At 53.7% G+C, this 19705-nt stretch overlaps 1 protein-coding gene across 8 annotated transcripts in view; it reads left to right on the forward strand.

The window, feature by feature from the left end:
* Positions 1–19705, forward strand: part of EPHB2 (EPH receptor B2) — a 254352-nt gene that overhangs the window by 148982 nt on the left and 85665 nt on the right. For all 8 annotated transcript variants that reach the window (XR_005590322.1, XM_039508880.1, XM_039508882.1 and 5 more), the window contains exon 4: positions 17802–17957. Coding sequence is in view for 7 of the 8 variants with exons in the window: in XM_039508880.1 (XP_039364814.1) it covers positions 17802–17957 (156 nt within the window). In the remaining variant the exon portion in view is untranslated. The remainder of the gene's footprint in view (positions 1–17801; positions 17958–19705) is intronic.

A 19705-nucleotide genomic window follows, 5' to 3' on the forward strand; every position in this document is an offset into this window, starting at 1 on the left:
CCTGGAATAGACAGGAGGTATTGGATCTCCTGGGCTGGTGGGGAGCAGAGTCTGGCAGGCACAACCATGGGCCAACCGCAGAAACAAGCAGATTGCACAGGGGATGCAGGCAAAGGGGTATGTCAGGGATCAGCAGCAGTGCCGTGTGAAAGCAAAGGAACTGTGGCAGGCATACCACGAGGCCAGGGAAGCCAACACTAGATCTGCTGCTGACCCACAGACCTGCTGCTTTTACAATGAGATGTAGGCTATGCTTGGCGGAGACCCCACCAGCGCCATGCAGACCATCATGGACATGTTGAAGGAACCAGAGCCAGAGACTTCTGCTGTAAACAGTGAAGAGGAGAAAGAACATGAGGAGGAGGAATGGGGAGATGCAGCTGGGGGCTCCAGCCATGCCACAAGCCAGGTCCTGTTTATGTGCATAGGTATCCCTTGTATCCTCCTGAGAGATCTTGGGGAACCTTTCATGGAGATACTCGACAATTCCCCTCCCAGGCTTTCTAGGGGTGGCTGCCTTATTTCTTCATCTGTGGTAGGGCACTTTCCTATGCCACTCTGCAGTGAGTTTGACTGGCACTATTGCAGTAAACAGGCTAGCAGCATACAGGCCTGGGCAGCTTTGGGATGCCAGTAGCAGCTGTGTCCTCTGTGCCTTTGTGACTTTCAGGAGTGAGATATCAGCTGAAATCACCTCTGCCTGGGGGAAACTGTGCCAGTATTCAGTGCCATTGCCCCATGCTCCTATCCATGGAACAGGGACTGATACTTTATAGATTCATGCAACAGAACATTCCCCCCCCGTTGCCCCTGGTGGACCATACGCACCATGGCTGGGGCTGAAGAGCGGTGCTGTTCGTTGGCACTGCGTGTCTTACTGGCAATAAGGAAAGGGAGTTTTGAAACTTCTCTTTCCCTTTCCATGTGACTGCAAATCCAGTGGAACACCTGTTCGTTTCTGCCAGCAGCTTCTGGTTTGTTGGCCTTGAGGAGTGCCCCTGCCACAGAACACCTGACCCTGCTGAGCAGGAGAAAGAAAAGGACGAGGAAGGACATGTTCTGAAAGATCCTGCAAGCCAGTGCTGCCCTGAACCACAAAGAAAGGGGCCTGGAGGGCCAACATGACCAACAGTATGGAGAAGGAAACAGGGAAAAGGCCCAGGAGTCCCAGCAGGACAAGGAGATGGAAATGCACCGGGACATAATGGGACTTCTCAGGCAGCAAACCCAAATGCTGAAGACCCTGGTTGACCTACCGGTCTAGAAATCCCCCACTCTCCGCCCTTTGCAGTTGTTTGAGAATTCCATGGTCACTGCTTCTTACGCCCCACAACATTCCACGTGCATCATGGGCTGCATCCTTTCCCCTACCACTCCACGCTGGGACAGACCGCAAGGACAACCACAGCTTCACAGACACTGAGCTGCATTGGTTTTCTCACTCAATAAAGTTCTATGTTTGGAGCCTCAAATGATCTTTATTAGTTTACAACAAAGACTGTAGGATGCATAGTAGTAGTCAAAGCAAACAGGATTTGGGGCTGGTCTACGGGGGAACTTACATTGGGAGAGCTATGTCTCTCAGGGGTGTGAAACCAGTCAGTGTGCTCATTTCTTGAGCCCAGAAGCAGTGCTCCACAGTCTGCAACTGCTCCGTGAATGCCACCAGCAAGCTTGAATTCTTTTTTTACTGTGTCCCTCAGAAAACTGCCCTTGAAGAAATCCTCATGTTCCCTGTTGTTGCAGGACTTCCTGCAGGTCCACAGGTCCCCCTGTATTTGCAGTGTTCATGAAAGTAGTACAGAGCTCTGCAGGCACCATGCTTCTGTCAGAGATGGTGGAGATAGAAAAGTGCCACACTGATCTGTGGGATTTTTTAAAAAGGAACAAAAATTATGTGAAATAGATGCATTATGGGCTGGAGAAAGTTGCATGCTGGGAACTTGGCCCCTAGCTCCCAGAGATCCCTGGGTGAGTCACTTCTATCCCGCAACACATTATGAACATTTCCAAAAAGGCATTTGGTGCCTGATGGCAGCGTGTGGTGCCCTGGTTTACTCACTTGTGGTGCACTGCACTTTACTTTGACACTGGGGAGTACTTACAGTGCCGACCCCACATGATATACAAACTTAGGTTGCTGTCCGTTGACATAACTTGTGTTGACCAGTTTGTAATATGAACATGGCCTCAGCAGAGAGGAATTCTCCCTGCCTCTCTTGCTGGAAGAGGTGGGGTCGCGGTTTCCATCTGCTGTTGTTATTCACTCAGTGAGTCAGGCTCCTCACGTTGCTTTCTCCAGGCTGGGTGAGGTTGTTCTCCCTTGTCCTCTGGGTTTCCCTTCCTGAACTGGGAGCCGAGTGCTGTTTTAAAATGTGATAACTATCTCTTGGAATGAAGACATCTGTAAGCCCTGCTTAGCACCCAGTGCAGACAAAGAGTTAAGCTGTTTTCACAGGGAGTTAGCTGGTAACCAGCTGGCAAGTTTTTAAATCTTTCCCACAGGTGCTTAGTGGTTTCCATGTTTGTTAACACACTCCTTTTCCCAGGGCAGATTTCCTAGCAGGGTCTCCAAGTGGCCTTGGCAGAGGGCTCTGCTTTCTTCTCCATCCTGGTACTGAAAAATGACGACAGTTCTGTGTAGGGACGGCCCAAGCCAAAGCCTCCACCCTCACTGCCGGGGAGCTTGAGATCTGGTCCAGCTATGAATGGTGCATGGTAGAGCCCAGGTGTGGTTCTGCCTTTAGCCTCTAGCACTGAAGTATCCCATCCTCACATCTCCCTGCTTCCCTGACACCCCAGTGCAGGTGAAGCAGAAAGGAAGATAACACAAGTGGCAGTGGGACTCCTTTCCTGGACGCTGGTGAGGGAAGAGCAGGCTCCACCATAGCATCCCCTGACATCTCTACTCAGCTCCTGGGCCCAGCACCTCCCACTGCGAGAACTATTTGTTTCCTCCTTGTCTGCATCCAAGTTGCCTCTCAGGACAGCAGGAACCATGCACCACATTGCAACACCTTCCCTTTCTGATTTCAGCTCCTTCACACAGCAGGAAATCCGAATGGCTCTTCACGGAAACTGAGTCTCCGCCTGCTGCTGTGATCCATGCCTTCCTGTCCAATGCCAGAGGTCAAGGCCCTGCTAACAGATCTTCAGCACCCCTCTGAGGGGAAAATCTATGTGCCACCCAAAACCATACCATCGCCTGGTCACACTCATTGCAAATCACCTCCCCAGCAATGGCTCAGTACTAACCTCCCTGTCTGAGCAAGATAATTGGGGAGCTTACCCGGGGGGGCCTGCACCTCCACTTAGCTATGGCCAGTATCCTGGGCCCCTTCCCATCAGGCTGTAGGACAGGACATGGAGCAAAGCTAACACTGGGAGCACAGATGGATGGACTCCTGCCTGGACATGGCCAGATGTGCATATACCTGTTGCTGGGCCTCTCCACGGCCTTTGATGTGGCTGACCATGGACTGGTTGGAGGACTCAGAAGAGTGGTGGGGTCAGTGGGATGGTGAGGCGGTAGCTTCAGCCTTTCCAGCAGGGGTGTCAGAACAGGGTGGGCCAGGGCACCCCACTTTTAAAAGTGGGAGAACTATGCCTCCCACTTGCTACCAGCCGTTAGGGCAAGCAACGGCGGGAGGGGGCGGAGAGGAGCGAGCGGGGGGCAGGACCTCGGGAGAAGGGGCTGTGCGAGGGTGGGGCTCAGGGGGAATGGGTGGGGTTTCGGGGGGAAGGGGTGATGTGGGGGCGAGGCCACGGTTCGGGCGCCTGTTCCTCCCCCACACTTCTAGGATGCCACACCTGGAGAGTCATGAGCATCTGCTCATCTGCCTCTGAAGCCCTCAACAGTGGAGAAGCCTTTGTCCTATCTGTGTGGAGTCAGTGGACACTAAAATTTGAGCAATGTCCAGATGACGTGCTCCCACAGCAGCCACGTTGCACTGGGACAGTGGCACTGCCAGCCTCCAGCGTGTGACCCGTGTGGCCAAGCGACAGAACTTCCTGGGGGACTGGCCAGCAAACCTGGCACTTGCTCCTGGAGGGCATCAGGAGGGAAGGAACCTCAGCTCCTTCAGACCAACCTGCAAACCTCACATCAGCCCATCTGCCCGTGGGAACCATCCTCCCCGTGCCGTGTGTACCATCCTGTCGGGATGTGATTGGACCCCACTGGGACAGGGAGCGTGGGCCGGCTGCCTGACTGACAGACAGATGTCAGGCAGCTGAGCACCCACAAATCCAGTTTAAGGCACTGGGAGCTGCAGGTGCTTAGCCCAGTGAGCAGTGGGGCTGTAGATCCTGATGCTGATTCTGCTGACACCATTTCAATGTCTGTGTATCTGATCGGCAGCATACTCCGTTTTGGTTTGGGTGTCAGCCTGTCTCTTCCCCATCTCGCAGCGGTGTGCTGGACCACGCTCTGCCCTCAGTCAGACCTATGTATCGAACCCTGCCTGAGGCCTTATCTTCACTTCTAAGGAAGGGGTGTTTTCACCTGGTTAAAACCACCGTGGGATCCCGGCCCTTTCGTTTCACTCTGAGGGAAACCCTGCAGGGGTGCAGGCCTGGGCCTCCCTGTGCTCAGACCTCAGGATAGCTCACATGTGTGAGTTACCCCCAGGTAAAAGCAAAGAAGGCAGTGCCTGTCCCTGTCTGTCTCCCCCTTTGTCTGTCCTTCTGTCTCTCCCTTTCCAAGACCGGGATGGGAAGCAGGAAGAGGGGCAGGCGGTTTTGAAGGGCTCTGTTTCAGGAAAGCTCCTTTTATAGTTTTATGTTTCCTTCAGGATTAAAGCTGGTTCCTCAGGGCTCTGGACATGGAATGTTTGCCAATTTTATGAGGGCTTTTAGAGGGGCTTTTAGAGAGTCCATCCTATCCCCTCTTTTATAAGAGCTGAGATAAGATTATCTTTGTTTTAACACCAATTAAAGCAAGAAGGGTTTATGGGATTAGGGGCTTTCCATCAATCCAACTTTGATGTCACCACTGGCTTGCTTGCCTTCTTTTCAGTACGTTAAAAGGTTGGGAGTCATTTCCTTAATGGTTAACATCCCAGCCCAAAGAGATTCAGCTTTTAGGAGCGGAGCTTCGGGAAACATTTAAACAAGACCAAACAAAGAAACAAAATATGAAAGTCCTAAATTCTTCTGGAGGCCAGTTGGACACAGAGCACTTACTGTCCAAATAACCCACCCTGTAAGAATGTCAGCTCTTGGCTTCTCAGTCCTTTTAAAAACTTAAAACCAAGATGCTATTTGCCCTTTTAAATCTTTTTTGAAGTACACTTCCCCTCCCCCCCCCCCAAAAAAAATCCAACCCACCATTCCTTATATTGTAAGGAATCTATTGGACACAGAAAGTAAAACTTTTGTAGCCAGTAACTGGGGAACAGATGAGGCCATCCTCTATCTTGCGAGACTGAAGAAATGAACGTGCTCGATTGATGCATTTGCTAGTAAGTTATGGTGTGAGATTTAGGGGATGTAAGCGGGCACAGCTCCACTCGGGACGGGGCGATGGCGTAAGCGGGCACAGCTCCACTCGGGACGGGGCGATGGCGTAAGCGGGCACAGCTCCACTCGGGACGGGGCGATGGCGTAAGCGGGCACAGCTCCACTCGGGACGGGGCGATGGCGTAAGCGGGCACAGCTCCACTCGGGACGGGGCGATGGCGTAAGTGGGCACAGCTCCAGGGAGTGGTGCCAGTTACATCACTTGAGGATTTGGCCTTTTGTGGGTATTTCAGCTGGCTAACACGTGGTTAGTGTGGTGCCATTGGCTGAGACAGGTCATGCAGCCCTCCGCCTTCATCCGGAGACTGCGTAGTGCCTCCTGCCGAATACATAGGGCACCCACATTATGGGATGGTTGTGATAATGGAGAGTCTCAGGGCTCGTCTTCACTATCTCTGCGATCTGTGCAGCCGCGTTGCTTTAGCAGGTCTGGCGAGGACATGCTTTGTCGGCGGGAGAGCACTCTCCCATCGATGTTATTACTCCGCCTCAACGAGAGGCAGAAGCTCTGTCGCTGGGGGAGCGCGCTCCTGCCGACAGTGCAGTGTAGACACTGCGTTAAGTCGATGTAAGTTTCGTCACCGGGGTGGGGGGCTGGGAGTGACGTAACTTATGGCAACTTAAGGCCTCAGTTTGACGTGGGGGACATCTTGGCCCGTGGGCTGACCAGGCAACCCCCATTCCATTTGCTCAGCAGTAGTTTTCAGTAGGAGCCTCAGATCCGGTCAGCATGTGTCTTGTGTGAAATATGGGAGCAGTTCCGCGTCCCTGTGTACTCAGAGCTGGGGCTTGGGCAGAAAGCCTGTTGTTTCTCTGTACGGGCTGGCAGGGGGAGTCCCGTAGGCAGCCGTGTTGGTTTAACTGGGCTTGCTGAGCTGCGAGAGAATTCCAGGCATGTTTCCTACTGACCTTCTGATCCCCTCCCCTGGAGTGGCTGTGCACTGCCCTCCGTGCTGGCTGCATTGGCGGGGGGATGGGCACTCACAGGTGTGCCTTTCCCACAAGGGAAGCAGTCTCGCCAGATGCTTGAACTTCTGAGCCATGTTTGCAGAGCAATGACCTTGTGAGCCCAGCAGAGCAGGAGAGCTGGGCGTGGGAAAGGGATCACAGCCCAGGGTTAAGGCTTGCAAGCCTAGGGTGACCAGATGCTAAGTGGAAAATATCGAGACCACCACGGGGAGGGGGCGCTGTTTTAATTGTTACACTCACCCGTCCGGGTCTTCGGCGGCAATTTGGTGGAGGGTCCTTCAGTCGCTGACGGTCTTCGGCAGCGTTTTGGCAACAGGTAATAAACCTTGCCGCCAAAGACAGAAGCACCTGCCGCCAAAATGCCACCGAACACCATCAGCAACTGAAGGACTCGCCGCCAAAGACTCAGACGGGTGAGTGTAAAAAATAAAAAAACAAAACAAACAAAAAAAAACCTCCCGAAACAAAATATCGGGACAAATAGTGTCCCAACCGTACTTCGGTCAGGACGCGGGACAAACTCCTCAAAATCGGGACAGTCCCAATTTTATCGGGACGTCTGGTCACCCTGTGAGAGCCATGACAGGCAATTCTACAGGGACATGCACATTGTGATCAAATGGGGGTGGGGGGAGCGGGTTCTGAATGGGTCTCAGTGATGTCACCCCCAAGCCTGCCATGCCCAGTAAATACCAAGTCTGCATTTTACATAAATATTCCATTTCAGGATCGCACCAGAGGTCATGAGCCAGGGGTGAGGCCAGCACCGCTGGAGTGAACATAAACAGCAGACAGCACTCCTGCCCTGGCCACTGGAGGGGAAGGACTAGATGGGGCGTACTAGCGGAACCCTGTTAGCGCTAATGCCTACCGTTCTGATCACCCAGCTGTGCGTTACGTGCCTCATCCCATCTGTGCAGTGACCCGTGTTCCGACAAATGTTTTGCAGAGCAATCAGGACCTGGCCTGTGATACCAACCAGGAGCTAAACAGTGCATGCTGTTAGCTACGTACATATGAAATGGATAGACCTGAAACAGAGCACGGGACATCTGGAAACCTATTGGGAAAGTAAACAGCTTGTATCAGAAACTTTGCAGAGGTAGTAACTGAGTCCGGGAGTGGCAGCTTTGGAGGGGAGGCCTGTTCTTACAGCTAATCACAGACTAGCATTGGGCAAGGCACGTGCCCCCTTTGCACCTCAGTTCCTCTACCCACATCACTGGAGCAGAAACACCTGCCTGGCGGGGAGTTGTGCTAGTCTTGGTTCATTAAGGTTTTGAGATCCTGAGATGAAAGGTGCTGTGGAAGTGCCAAGTATTATTATTATTGTTATGAGCCGGGTGAAGGGCTGTTAGGGGTTGAGTGAAAACCCCACTGAGATTGATAGGTGTGAACTCACCCTTCAGTTAACATATCTGGAAGCATAAGCAATGTATGAACCTGCCCAGGAGCTGAGCATTGTTTTGGGCAGGTGTGTGCGTGCGTGAAAGCCAAGACACTGAAATCGCAGGGCGACCCTGGGAAAAGCCAGAGGGGAGAGTATTTGGGTCTGGTGTTGGCTGGAGATCTCTAGGGCTCTTTTGTTCTTGGTTCCGTGTGTGTGTGTTTGGAGACACAGGACTTTGTACATTCCTTGTAAATAAACAAGACTGCATCAAAGAAAATACCAGACTGCGTCAATTTCTGCATCCCAAGTGGAACATCCCCAGGGCCCTGAACTTTGACTCGCTGGTCCGGTCAAAAAGGGGTAATATTATGAACAGCAGCAAAGGAGCATAAATCGAGGGATCCTGTTAAAACTCCTATTAGCAAACTGCAGGATGCTCTTCAGTGTCCTGTTGGATCAGCTTCTGTTTCTGTCCTGTGGAGAATCATGGAGTTAAACTGGGAGTATGTGCATTGTGGATTTCCCCTCTTTTAATGGCAGCTCTTTAATCCACATTAAAGAAGCCAGTTGATCTCCACATTTCCCTTCACTTAATCTTGTTTAACCTTGGTTTCCTCTCAGCATGTCCATGCACTGCTGTCAGTGCGGCTGGCAGGGACAGCACCTAGCAGTGGGATTCCTGGCGTCGCTTATGCACAAGGTAGTGCTGCAGGCTAGTAATTAAAAAGTTCTGGGCTTGCTTACTGGGGAGGAAACTGGAGGAATGGGTGGAAACAGGCAGGAACGACTCACTCAGCCTCTCTCAGGAAGGGTGGCGAGTGTGTGGTTTAGTGGTTAGAGCGAAGGGCTGTCACCCATCAGCTCACTGTGGCCCTGCTGACCCTGGAGAACGCTGGTCTTCTCAGGACTGGCTCAGGCACATGCGTGGCCTGGTGCACATGTGTGCACACTCAAAGATTTCCAAGTGCTCCCAGTTGCACCAAGAAAGAATAATTGGAGATATACCAATCTCCTAGAACTGGAAGGGACCTTGAAAGGTCATTGAGTCCAGCCCCCTGCCTTCATTAGCAGGACTAATTTTTGCCCCAAATTCCTAAGTGGCCCCCTCAAGGATTGGTTTAGCAGGCCAATGCTCAAACCACTGAGCTATCCCTCTCCCACCAGCACCTGGCAGTACCCTCACACCCACCAGTTCCATGGGACTCATGTTGATGGTAGTGTTGATGGAAGCCAGTGGTGTTACAGCCACAACCATCCAGTCGGTTCCCTCAGTACAGTCCCACAACACTCCTGGCCAACCTTCAGTGACAGCTGAAAGCCCTGGCTCTGTCACTTGTCTGCCACCCTCCTGCCAGTTCCAGGCAGCCCTGAGAGAGGGAATGCAGGACAGTACCACTTGGAGATGCACAGGTGCAGATAGAGGCAGTATATTCTTGTGAGAGATGCCATTCTCCAGATGTTCTATATGTGCCACAGGTGTGTCTGCATATAGAATACCTTGGGGATACTGCCAGGTAGGCACCTGTGCTGGGGTGAAATCCTGACCGCGAGGAAGTGAATGGCAGAACTCCCACTGACTCCTGGGATTTCACAACAGGTGTCCAATGCAGAGGCAGGGCAGTGGCGGGAGGGACCCTGACCACTTTACATTACCCAGGCTGGCAAGGATAGACTTGGGAGGACCAAGTTACTGCCCCATGTAACTTCACAAACCTGCCATCCCTAGTGCAGATGGATTGGGGGGTGGGCGTATGGTTGTCACATGTCACTCTGGGCTCTTGAGGTGGGCTCAGTGCTCCCCCGGCTTCCCCAGCACCCGGTGCCTTGGGAGCGTTCAGATCTGCGCCTGACCTGGGTAGTAGGGGTCCATCCCTGCAAAGATCCCCATGCTGCTTCTGAGCCAAGCTTCCCCCGGATGTGAATGTGGATGGTGAAAGGGGAAATTAAGCTGACTGCAGGACTCAGCCTGCCCACTGCTGGATGTGGCTTCCTCAGCCACGAATGGGCATCCTGACAATCCAGGCAGCATAGGCAGATGTGCACACCTTGGCCCCAGGTGGCTGGGGAACTGGGACATGGCTCTCTTGCATTGCCAAGGCCACAGCTAATGGAGGCAATTGAACTGCAGAGCTCTTGGTGCAAGGGTGTCAGGCCACCTCCACACAGGCTCTGGACTGTGTTGCTCCTGCACAAGCGGGGGGAGTGGGAGATCCCAGTCAGAGACCCCACTCCCAGCCCTCAGCCCTCCAAGGGAGATGGGATCACTTGTATTTGCAGCAAGTAAAAGGCTCAGCCAGATAGAACTCTGCAAACGTGTCTGTGCAGTAATGGCTACGGGAGAGCTGGATGGACTTTCAAAAGGCCTTTGTCAAAGTCCCTCACCAGAGGCTACTAAAGAAACTGAGCAGCCAGGCTGTGAGGGTCTTGAAAAAAGGGTGAGGAAGGAGCAGGCAAAATGTGCAGATGATACAAAATTATTGAGGTTAAGCAAGTCCAGAGAAGCCTGTGAGGAGCTCTAGAGGGACCTAACCGAGCTAGGGGAAGGGGCAGCACTATGGCACAGAAGGTCAGGGTTGGTAAGTGCACACCGGAGGGAACAATGGGAATTCCTACAGCTCTCTGGGTTCTGAATGAACTGGATTAGCTCAGGGAAATGACCTGGGCGCAATTGCGGGCAGCTCCATGGAGAGCTCTGCTCAATAGGCAGCTGTTGGCAAAAGAGCAACAAGACGTTAGGAAGCACAAGGAATAAAATGGAGGCTAATATAGAGAATGATGTCAGTGCTGGAATATGCCTCGCTGGAATGCTGTGCTCAGTCCTAGTCACTCTGTACAGCAGAATTAGAGAGGATTGCTGAGATGAGTGATGAGGGCCTGGAGAAACTCCCATGTGAAGAGAAATGGAAAAGGTTTGGATTGTTATTTTAGAGGTAGTAAGAGCTGATCTGATAAAAGAATAGAAAATGATGTCTGGTCTAGAGAAGGGTCATCAGGAATTTATATTTTCCCTGTCCTGTAGCATGAGAACTAGGGGACATGCAATGAAATGGAAAGGTGGCAAATTCGGACCTGGTCAGAGGGAATACGTTTCACACAGCACAATTGCCTGGTGGAGCTCATTGCCACCAGATGTCACTGAGGCCCAGAGTTTAGCAGGATTCAAACCCGCATTAGGCACTTGTGCAGATTACAGGAATTTGCAGTTATAACAGTAAATGCTAACAATAACGACAGGTTTTGGAAAGCGGGAAACCCTGCTGCATGAGCCAGCCTCTAATTCTCGGGGTCAGGAGGCAAGCTGGATTTGCCCCGTTCTCTAGGGCAGCAGCCTCCATGCAGTGTTGGTGACGGGAGACTGAGCTGGATGGGCCGAGCTCGGCACCAGCCTGGCCATTCCTATCCGCTTATGATCCTATGATGAGGCACATCACGGTTCCCAGCCACAGCCTCTCCTGCTGGTTAAGGGCATTCATCTGCTAAGAAATGAGGGTGCAGGGAGCGGCGCTGAGGTGCCTGTTGTAATTAGGAATTCACATAGGCGAGGAGTCGAGCGTCCCCAGTGCAGCTCCGGGGATTAGCTTTCAGCAGGAAAGCACGAGGCGAGAGTGAGCGCAGGAGACAAGGGAGAGAGACAATGGGAGCGTTCCATGGCGCATGCGAGGCGCTGAAAGACAGTGAGGCAAGGGAGGGCTGATCCTGATTTAATTCCCAGTCTCTGCACCCTACGGGTGCTGGTCCTGCCCAGCGTGGAGCCTCCTAGTCAATGGCATTGCCAGGTGCTGGGCACTGGCAGGATCAGGCTGCAGTGGCCCTCTGCCCTTCCCCCTCCCTAGGAGGTGAGGAGGGCAGCTGAAAGATAAGGCTGGAGGATATTAAAGGTTCTCTGTTAAACTTAATTGACAGAGCCGGGGCTGGCTGCTTTGTGTCAGACAGTGAGAACAGCCTCTCTTGTGCAGCAAAGGGCCTGTCTGGAGAAACAAAGGCAGGCAAACAGCCCTTCCTCAGAGCCATGAATGCGGGGCGAGGGCTGCCATTTTGGAAGCTTTTCTCCCCGGGAGAGCTGCTTGACATGAGTTGTTTGCAGAAGTGATCTGCGAGGAGGGGGGCAGGGAGGGGAGCTCCAGAGGCCTGTGCTTGAGCGGTTTTCAAGAGACACTCTCAAGGCTTCCCTCAGTCTCTGTGCAGCTCACTGGATTAACTCAAGGGGCTGGTTTGAACCAACATGGCCAGGCCCTCCTGGAGATCAGAGGCTGCAACTCAAAGGCTCTGCCACTCAAGTGGAAGGGGCTGGAAGCAGGTGGCAGGTGCCTGGGTTCCCTCTGAGCCTGGCGCATTGGCCCAGGGCGCACACACCAGCCCCTTGCCCTGGCTCAGGAGACAGGGGCTGTGCAGGAAGCAGGCAGGACAGGTTCTGGGGGGGGGGATGCTGGGGCCCCTAGATGTTGCTATTTAAAAACAACCAACCTGCCAGGGGCCCATTAAGCCTCTGCAAAATCTTGGATTTTAACAGCTTTAAACAGTAAAATTGGGCTGCTGTGATTTATCAGTTCTATAGTGGATGACGACTCTCCAATCTGCCGCTGTTCCACTGTTTAACACGAGCTAGCTTGGTACACGTTGGGCACTTTCTGAAAATAATTTGTGGCCCTAGATAATCATTGCCTGGTGCTGGGCCTGAGAACAGGCATCAGCTCCCAAGGACTGGGTGGAAAAAGAGCTGGACCTATGCGGCCTGTGCTGCAGGGAACAGCCCAACCCACCCACAGAGTGTGGACGGCAGGGAGCGGGGCGGCCCCACGGCTGGGGTATAGAGAGCAGGGGACAGCCCCATCAGTGGGGTATAGACGGCAGGAGACAGGGCAGCCCCACTGCTGAGGTATAGATGGCAGGGGGCAGAACAGCCCCATGTCTGGAGTATAGACGGCAGGGGACAGCCCCACGGCTGAGGTGTAGACGGCAGGGGACTGGGCGGTCCCATGGCTGGGGTATAGAGGGCAGGGGATGGGGCAGCCCCACGGCTGGGGTATAGACAGCAGGGATGATGCTGGCTGTGGCCTCTCCTAGAGGGGATCTAACAAAGCATTTCTGATCTCTGTCTCCTGTGAGTCCAACCAGCAAACCACACGCACCAGCCAGGCTGTTCCAACAGCAGCCTTGGGGCAGGAGATGCCCCAGGAGAGGAGGGAGCGGGTGCCAGGGAAGCTATAGGGCCGGTGGCAGGAGGAAGAAGCTGCAGAACCATGATTTCCACCCAGCTCTGTCCAGGCCGGGCTGTGTGAACAGCCCAGAGTTCTCCACTGCCAAGGGAAGGGAGACTGCTAGGGCCTGGCAGAAGCCCCCGCTGAACCCTGAGCAGGAAGCTCCCTTCCCAAGCAGCTCTGCTCTCCCCTAGCCAGGAAGGAAAGCGATCGGCCGGCAGCCCCTAGAGAGGTGCTTCCTAGGCTGGTGCTAAAGGAGTCAATAAATCCTTGGAAGGATTCTCCCTGGAGTCCCGGCGCCTGTTTATTTACCGTGCCCCCAGGGTGGGGCCGCCCCCAGCGGGTCTCCCTGCATGTGGCCGGAGCAGGCACTGGAGCTCATGAAGCCTGCCTGCCCCCTGTGGGCCAGCGCGTGCACAGTGGGGTCGGCAGGAGAGGAGCGGGACAGTCGGAAGACGAGTGTATTCTCAGAGGCCTGAGGCTGCCAGGCCTGCAGCCCCCTCCCCTTGTCCCCCACTGGCTCTGCTTTGCTCCCGGCCGAGGAGGGAGCGCTGAGAACTGGGCCCTGGCCATGCCTGTGTCAGCAGAGCAGGCCCTGTCAGCAACAGCCACCGTTCAGTGCCACCCCGTGCATCCCGCCTCTGCCACGCACTGCAATGGGGGGCGAAAGGAGCGGGCCCCGCTGACTAGCCTCGGCTTGGCACTGGAGTTAGTGCTCCGAAGGCTGTGAGCTATTGCTGCCTCAACAGGCAGGTCAGAGCCCCTCCCGGCAGGGTAATTTCTCCCCCTTTCCCTGGCTAACAGATGTTTTTAGAAATAAATCGGTTCTGCCTTTGGAGCGCTCAGTGCTACAACTGTTCGCTTTCCCCCCACTCCATCCTGGTGTCTAGTCACAATCTTTGCCCCCGCCGAGCCCCGTCCCTGAGGGAGCTTCTCACAGGAACATCCTCATCTGCCTCCCACCACCACAGCCCCTGCTTAGCACAGGGGGCTTGGGATGGCCGGTCTCCATCCCTCACACTCAGGACTTACGCTGGGGTCTGCAGCCTCTGTGCCCCCTCTTCATTCCCACGGCAAGGCCCAAGCAGTGCTGGCTGTGCTGGCTACCCATAGTGCCCCTTCCTCACCCCATGACGATGAGAGAAGGGGGAGACTGAAGGGAGGGGGGCAGCTTTCCCCGTCCCCACCCAGATAGGATAGTGCTGAGGTGGAAAGGGGCACAGAGATCTCATCCTTGCAGGCCTCAGGTCCTGGGCTAGGGGATCTGGAGGAGCAGAGCTGCAGCGATGGGAGGTGAGTTTCCGTAGCTGCTGCAGTGGCTGCCTGTGGGGATTGTGCCCAGGAACCGGCACAGAATGGGGACACATTTAAACTAACCAGGGCAGCTGTTGGGTCACAGGCTGATAGGTGCGGAGCCCCTGCCCCCTGGAGCCAGGGTGCCCAGTCTCTCTCCCGGGGGCTCATGGGGCTTGCTGGGGCTCAGCACCTCCCAGGTTTTGGCCTCCCTTTCATAACAGGTACAATTAATCCTCCCTCCACCCCCAGTGAGACGGGCTTTGCTGCCCTCCCCTTGAGGCAGTGATGCGCTGAGCTGCCCATCTAGGCCGCATCTCTAGGCACATGCAGGAATCAGTCAATGACGACTTGTTCGTGAAGATTAGCAACATTACGGGAGGCCTGGGACTCCATGCAGGATGCAAATGACTCAGCTGTGTGATCTGCATGGCCTGTGGAGCTACCAGCTTTAGAGGCTTAGCAAGTGAGGGATGGAAGGCATCTGGGGTTGTGAGTCGCCCAGCAGGGTTAGCTGGTGCAGGACAGAGTTGCCAGCCTGGCCATTTCTGAGCTCAGCCAACCAGAGGAGGGGGCAGCTCCCTCTCTTCCAGGAGTCAGAGCCCAGGAGCTGTGTTGCAGGCAGGCCAGGTTGCTTTTGCATAGCGCTTTGCAAGCATCAGCTTCTCTGAGTGCTGGGCTCATGGTGCAGCTGGGGAAACGGAGGCAGGGAGGGACAGGGACTTGTCCAAGGTCACACCGTGAGGCAGGGTCTAGCCTGGGAGTAGAACCCAGGAGAGCCTGAGGCAGCAAAGCTGAGTTTAGAGCCTTGGTTCCCCCCTTTCTAGGGAGCTGGGATGGGGCAGAGGCAAGATGTGTTGCTCCAGTGTTGTGATAGATAAGGTGAGACCTGCCCACAGGATACTGCCCACCCCTAGGGGTTACGGTGGACGAAAAGCTGAATATGAGTCAACAGTGTGCCCTTGTTGCCAAGAAGGCTAATGGCATTTTGGGTTGTTTAAGTAGGGGCATTTCCAGCAGATTGAGGGACGTGATCTTTCCCCTCTATTCAGCACTGGTGAGGCCTCATTTGGAGTACTGTGTCCAGTTTTGGGCCCCACACTACAAGAAGGATGTGGATAAATTGGAGAGAGTCCAGCGGAGGGCAACAAAAATGATTAGGGGGCTGGAGCACATTACTTATGAGGAGAGGCTGAGGGAACTGAGATTGTTTAGCCTACAGAAGAGAAGAATGAGGGGGGATTTGATAGCTGCTTTCAACTACCTGAAAGGGGGTTCCAAAGAGGATGGATCTAGACTGTTCTCAGTGGTAGAAGATGACAGAACAAGGAGTAATGGTCTCAAGTTGCAGAGGGGGAGGTTTAGGTTGGATATTAGGAAAAACTATTTCACTAGGAGGGTGGTGAAGCACTGGAATGGGTTACCTAGGGAGGTGGTGGAATCTCCTTCCTTAGAGGTTTTTAAGGTCAGGCTTGACAAAGCCCTGGCTGGGATGATTTAGTTGGGTTTGGTCCTGCTTTGAGCAGGGGGTTGGACTAGATGACCTCCCGAGGTCCCTTCCAACCCTGAGATTCTATGATTCTATGATTCTCTCTGTTCTCTGCTGCCTCTCGGTTTCTTGGCTCACCTGCTCCTTGCTCGAATCATTACAAGGGAGTTGGGGGTTCCTCATCACAGCCGATGCTCCTCCCCTAAGTACCAGGGCATTTGGGGGTGGGAGAGCTGGCTCTGTGCAGCTGGGAGCCAGCCAGGACTCGGAACGGGCCCTTTGCCTTCTCCACGGAGCCAGACCCAACCTCCAGGAATGTTTTCACTTTGAGCTCTTGGAGCTGGACTAGATTTCAGCAGGCTCAGTCAGTGGCCTGGGTCTCCTGTGGATACTGCCCTTTGGATACTGTCTGCAGGGGAAGGGGCCTGTTTCCACCACTGGAAACTACCCTGGCCCTGGAATTTCAAACTGATCAAACTGCGTGTTGATTGCAGCTTCAAATGGGGCTAAACACAGAAACTGGAGCCGGCATTGCTCCTCCATTATACTGATTGCTGCTCGGCCTTCCTCGCTCCCCACAGCTTCAGCCCTCAGTGATGGGTTTGCAATCAGATGTGTGCTGGAAGTTGGGTCAGCAGTGGAGCCGCACTACGGGGTTTGGGGGTGTGTGTGAAGATCCAAGGGCCTGGAAAGAGAAGCCCACTTCTCACTGGAGATGTTCAGCCAAGTGGAGAGAAGGGGGTTGGTAACAGAGGTCATTGGAAAAGGGGTGGTTTTCTGTGGAAAACTTTTTGTAAAAAAAAAAATGAAAACGGAAAATTTTTCATTGAAAACCGTTGAAACCCAAACGTTTTTTGGCGGGTTGGTTTGCTGATGAAAATGGAATTTTTTTGAGGAAAGCAGAAACCTTTCACAAAACCTTTTGTTTAGTGGAAATCCTAATTTTCCACAGAAATAATGTTTTGACAGAAAATTTCTGACAAGTCCCAGGTAGTAACCTCCTTCTTGGGCTGTTTTTTCTCATCCTTCTGACCCTTGACAGAGCGGAAGGAGATGTTCTGTAGAAATCACTGATTTCAAGAATTTGTTCTGATAAAGTGAAATGGGAATTGTTTTTATTTCTTGTATTTCACTGCAGACAGCGTCTGCCATCCCCTTCGCTACAAAACAAGTTAACAGCACAAAATCAGCAATGGACACGCAAAGCAATACAGAGGGACCACTACAGTCTACACTTAGGAGTCTGATGCCGGGGTGCAGGAATCAACCAGTGGGATTCCATGACCTACGAGGGCTTTTTGTTGGATAAGATATTTGGCAGTAATTTCTTGATTTCCATCACAACTATTATTTGCCATAATTCACATCCCGGTCTCAACCTTCAGCCCGCCATGCATTCCCAGCCACCATTGTAACGCTCCTCCCACTGGGGGCTGGAGACCCCCAAGGCCGTCACCACTCCTAGTGCATCTCCTTTAGCTCCAGTGGGAGAACTCTTGCCTAGGGATCTGCAGGTTCAGGTGTCAGCGGGGGGCTGTCACGGAACATAACTGCAACATCCAGGCATCAACAATGACATAATGGGCAGAACCAAGGAGATGGAGTTATGGAGTCAGCTCCTCTTTAAAGTCCTAACCATACTGTCGAGTAACTGGGAGCTCGTCCTGTAATCGTAGGTAGGGACGTCTGTCTGGCTAGCAGTCGCTTTGTCTTCACGGTCTGACAGAGCAGCCGTGCCCGGTTCCTGGAAACGTTCAAACCAGCTGCTATTTCTCCTGCTTGTTTCTTTGTTTTAATTTGTCAGATTTTGGCTTTGGACCCTGAAATCCCCTGAATGTTGTCCAGCAGCTCCGTAGAACCCAGGCAGCCCGCTCCCTGCCTGTCTCCCCACCCCACTGGGCTTTCCTCTCTCCAAATGTTGTTGTTCTCACTTCTTTTCCAGGCTGCCCATCGGGGACGTTCAAGGCCAGCCAAGGGGACGAAGGGTGCGTTCATTGCCCAATTAACAGCAGGACAACTTCGGAAGGGGCCACCAACTGTGTGTGCCGAAATGGATATTACCGGGCAGACTCCGACCCCCTGGATATGCCATGCACCAGTACGTAACCACCCGGCTGGGCGGGACGGGGAAGTGGGGAAAGGCCATGGGATGGTACAGACCCTGAAGCAGGGATGAAACTATTTCAAAGTGCCTGTTGGTGTCTAACAAACTGTCCCAGACTGGAGCTGCACATCCCACCCCGTGGCTGCATGTGAAGGTGTTGGTGCAGTCAGGGACTGGCTATGGAGACTGTAGCTGAGGGTTCTGACCCTGTGAGAGCAGGTGGGCAGCTGGCACACACCCCTTCATCTCATTAGGGACTAGAATGCCTGGAGCTCTCAAGCAGAGGGGGTTGGTTAGAGTTAGGGTTTGGTTCAATGTTAGTCCTAAGGTTCTGGTTAGAAATAGTGTCATCCTTAAGTTGAGGTTGTAGTTAGAATTAGGGGTAGGTTACAGTTAGGCAAGTGTTATTGTTAATGGTGGGTTAGGGCTAGGTTGTAGTTAGAGTTAGCATTAGGGTTACTGTTTGTTTAGGAATATCTTAGGGTTAGGGTTAGCATTGGGTGAGGGCTAGGCTGTAGTTAGTGTTAGGGTTAGCGTTGGATTAGGGCTGAGCTGTAGTTAGTGTTAGAGTTAGCATTGAGTGAGAGCTAGGCCTTAGTTAGGGTTAGTGTTGGGTTAGGACTAGGCCTTAGCTAGGGTTAGCATTGGGTTAGGGCTAGGCTGAGGTTAGGGTTGGCGCTGGGTTAGGGCTAGGCTGGGGTTAGGGTCAGCGTTGGGTTAGGGCTAGGCTGGGGTTAGGGTCAGCGTTGTTTGAGGGCTAGGCCAGGGTTAGGGTTAGCGATGGGTTAGGGCTGGGCCGTGGTTAGGGTTAGCGTTGGGGTAGGCTAGGCTGGGGTTAGGGATAGCATTGGGTCAGGGCTAGGTTGTGGTTAGGGTCAGCGTTGGGTTAGGGCTAGGCTGGGGTTAGGGTTAGCGTGGGGTGAGTGCTAGGCTGGGGTTAGGGTTAGTGCTGGGTTAGGGCTAGTCTGGGATTAGGGTTAGCGTTGGGTTAGGGCAAGGCTGGGGTTAGGGTTGGCGCTGTGTTAGGGCTAGGCTGGGGTTAGGGTCAGCGTTGGTTGAGGGCTAGGCCAGGGTTAGGGTCAGCGTTGGGTTAGGGCTAGGCTGGGGTTAGGGTTAGCGTTGGGTTAGGGCTAGGCTGGGGTTAGGGTTAGCGTTGGGTGAGGGCTAGGCTGTGGTTAGGGTTAGCGTTGGGTTAGGGCTAGGCTGGGGTTAGGGTTAGCGTTGGGTCAGGGCTAGGCTGGGCTTAGGGTTAGCGTTGGGTCAGGCTAGGCTGGGGTTAGGGTTGGCGTTGGGTCAGGGCTAGGCTGGGGTTAGGGTTAATGTTGGGTCAGGCTAGGCCGTGGTTAGGGTTAGCATTGGGGTAGGCTAGGCTGGGGTTAGGGTCAGCGTTGGGTTAGGGCTAGGCTGGGGTTAGGGTCAGCGTTGGGTGAGGGCTAGGCCAGGGTTAGGGTTAGCGTTGGGTTAGGGCTGGGCCGTGGTTAGGGTTAGCGTTGGGGTAGGCTAGGCTAGGGTTAGGGTTAGCATTGGGTCAGGGCTAGGTTGTGGTTAGGGTCAGCGTTGGGTTAGGGCTAGGCTGGGGTTAGGGTTAGCGTTGGGTGAGGGCTAGGCTGCGGTTAGGGTCAGCGTTGGGTTAGGGCTAGGCTGGGGTTAGGGTTAGCGTTGGGTGAGGGCTAGGCTGGGGTTAGGGTTAGTGCTGGGTCAGGGCTAGGCTGGGGTTAGGGTTGGCGTTGGGTCAGGGCTAG

The sequence above is a fragment of the Mauremys reevesii genome, linkage group 21, assembly GCF_016161935.1.
Source record: "Mauremys reevesii isolate NIE-2019 linkage group 21, ASM1616193v1, whole genome shotgun sequence".
Taxonomy (NCBI): Eukaryota; Metazoa; Chordata; order Testudines; family Geoemydidae; genus Mauremys; species Mauremys reevesii.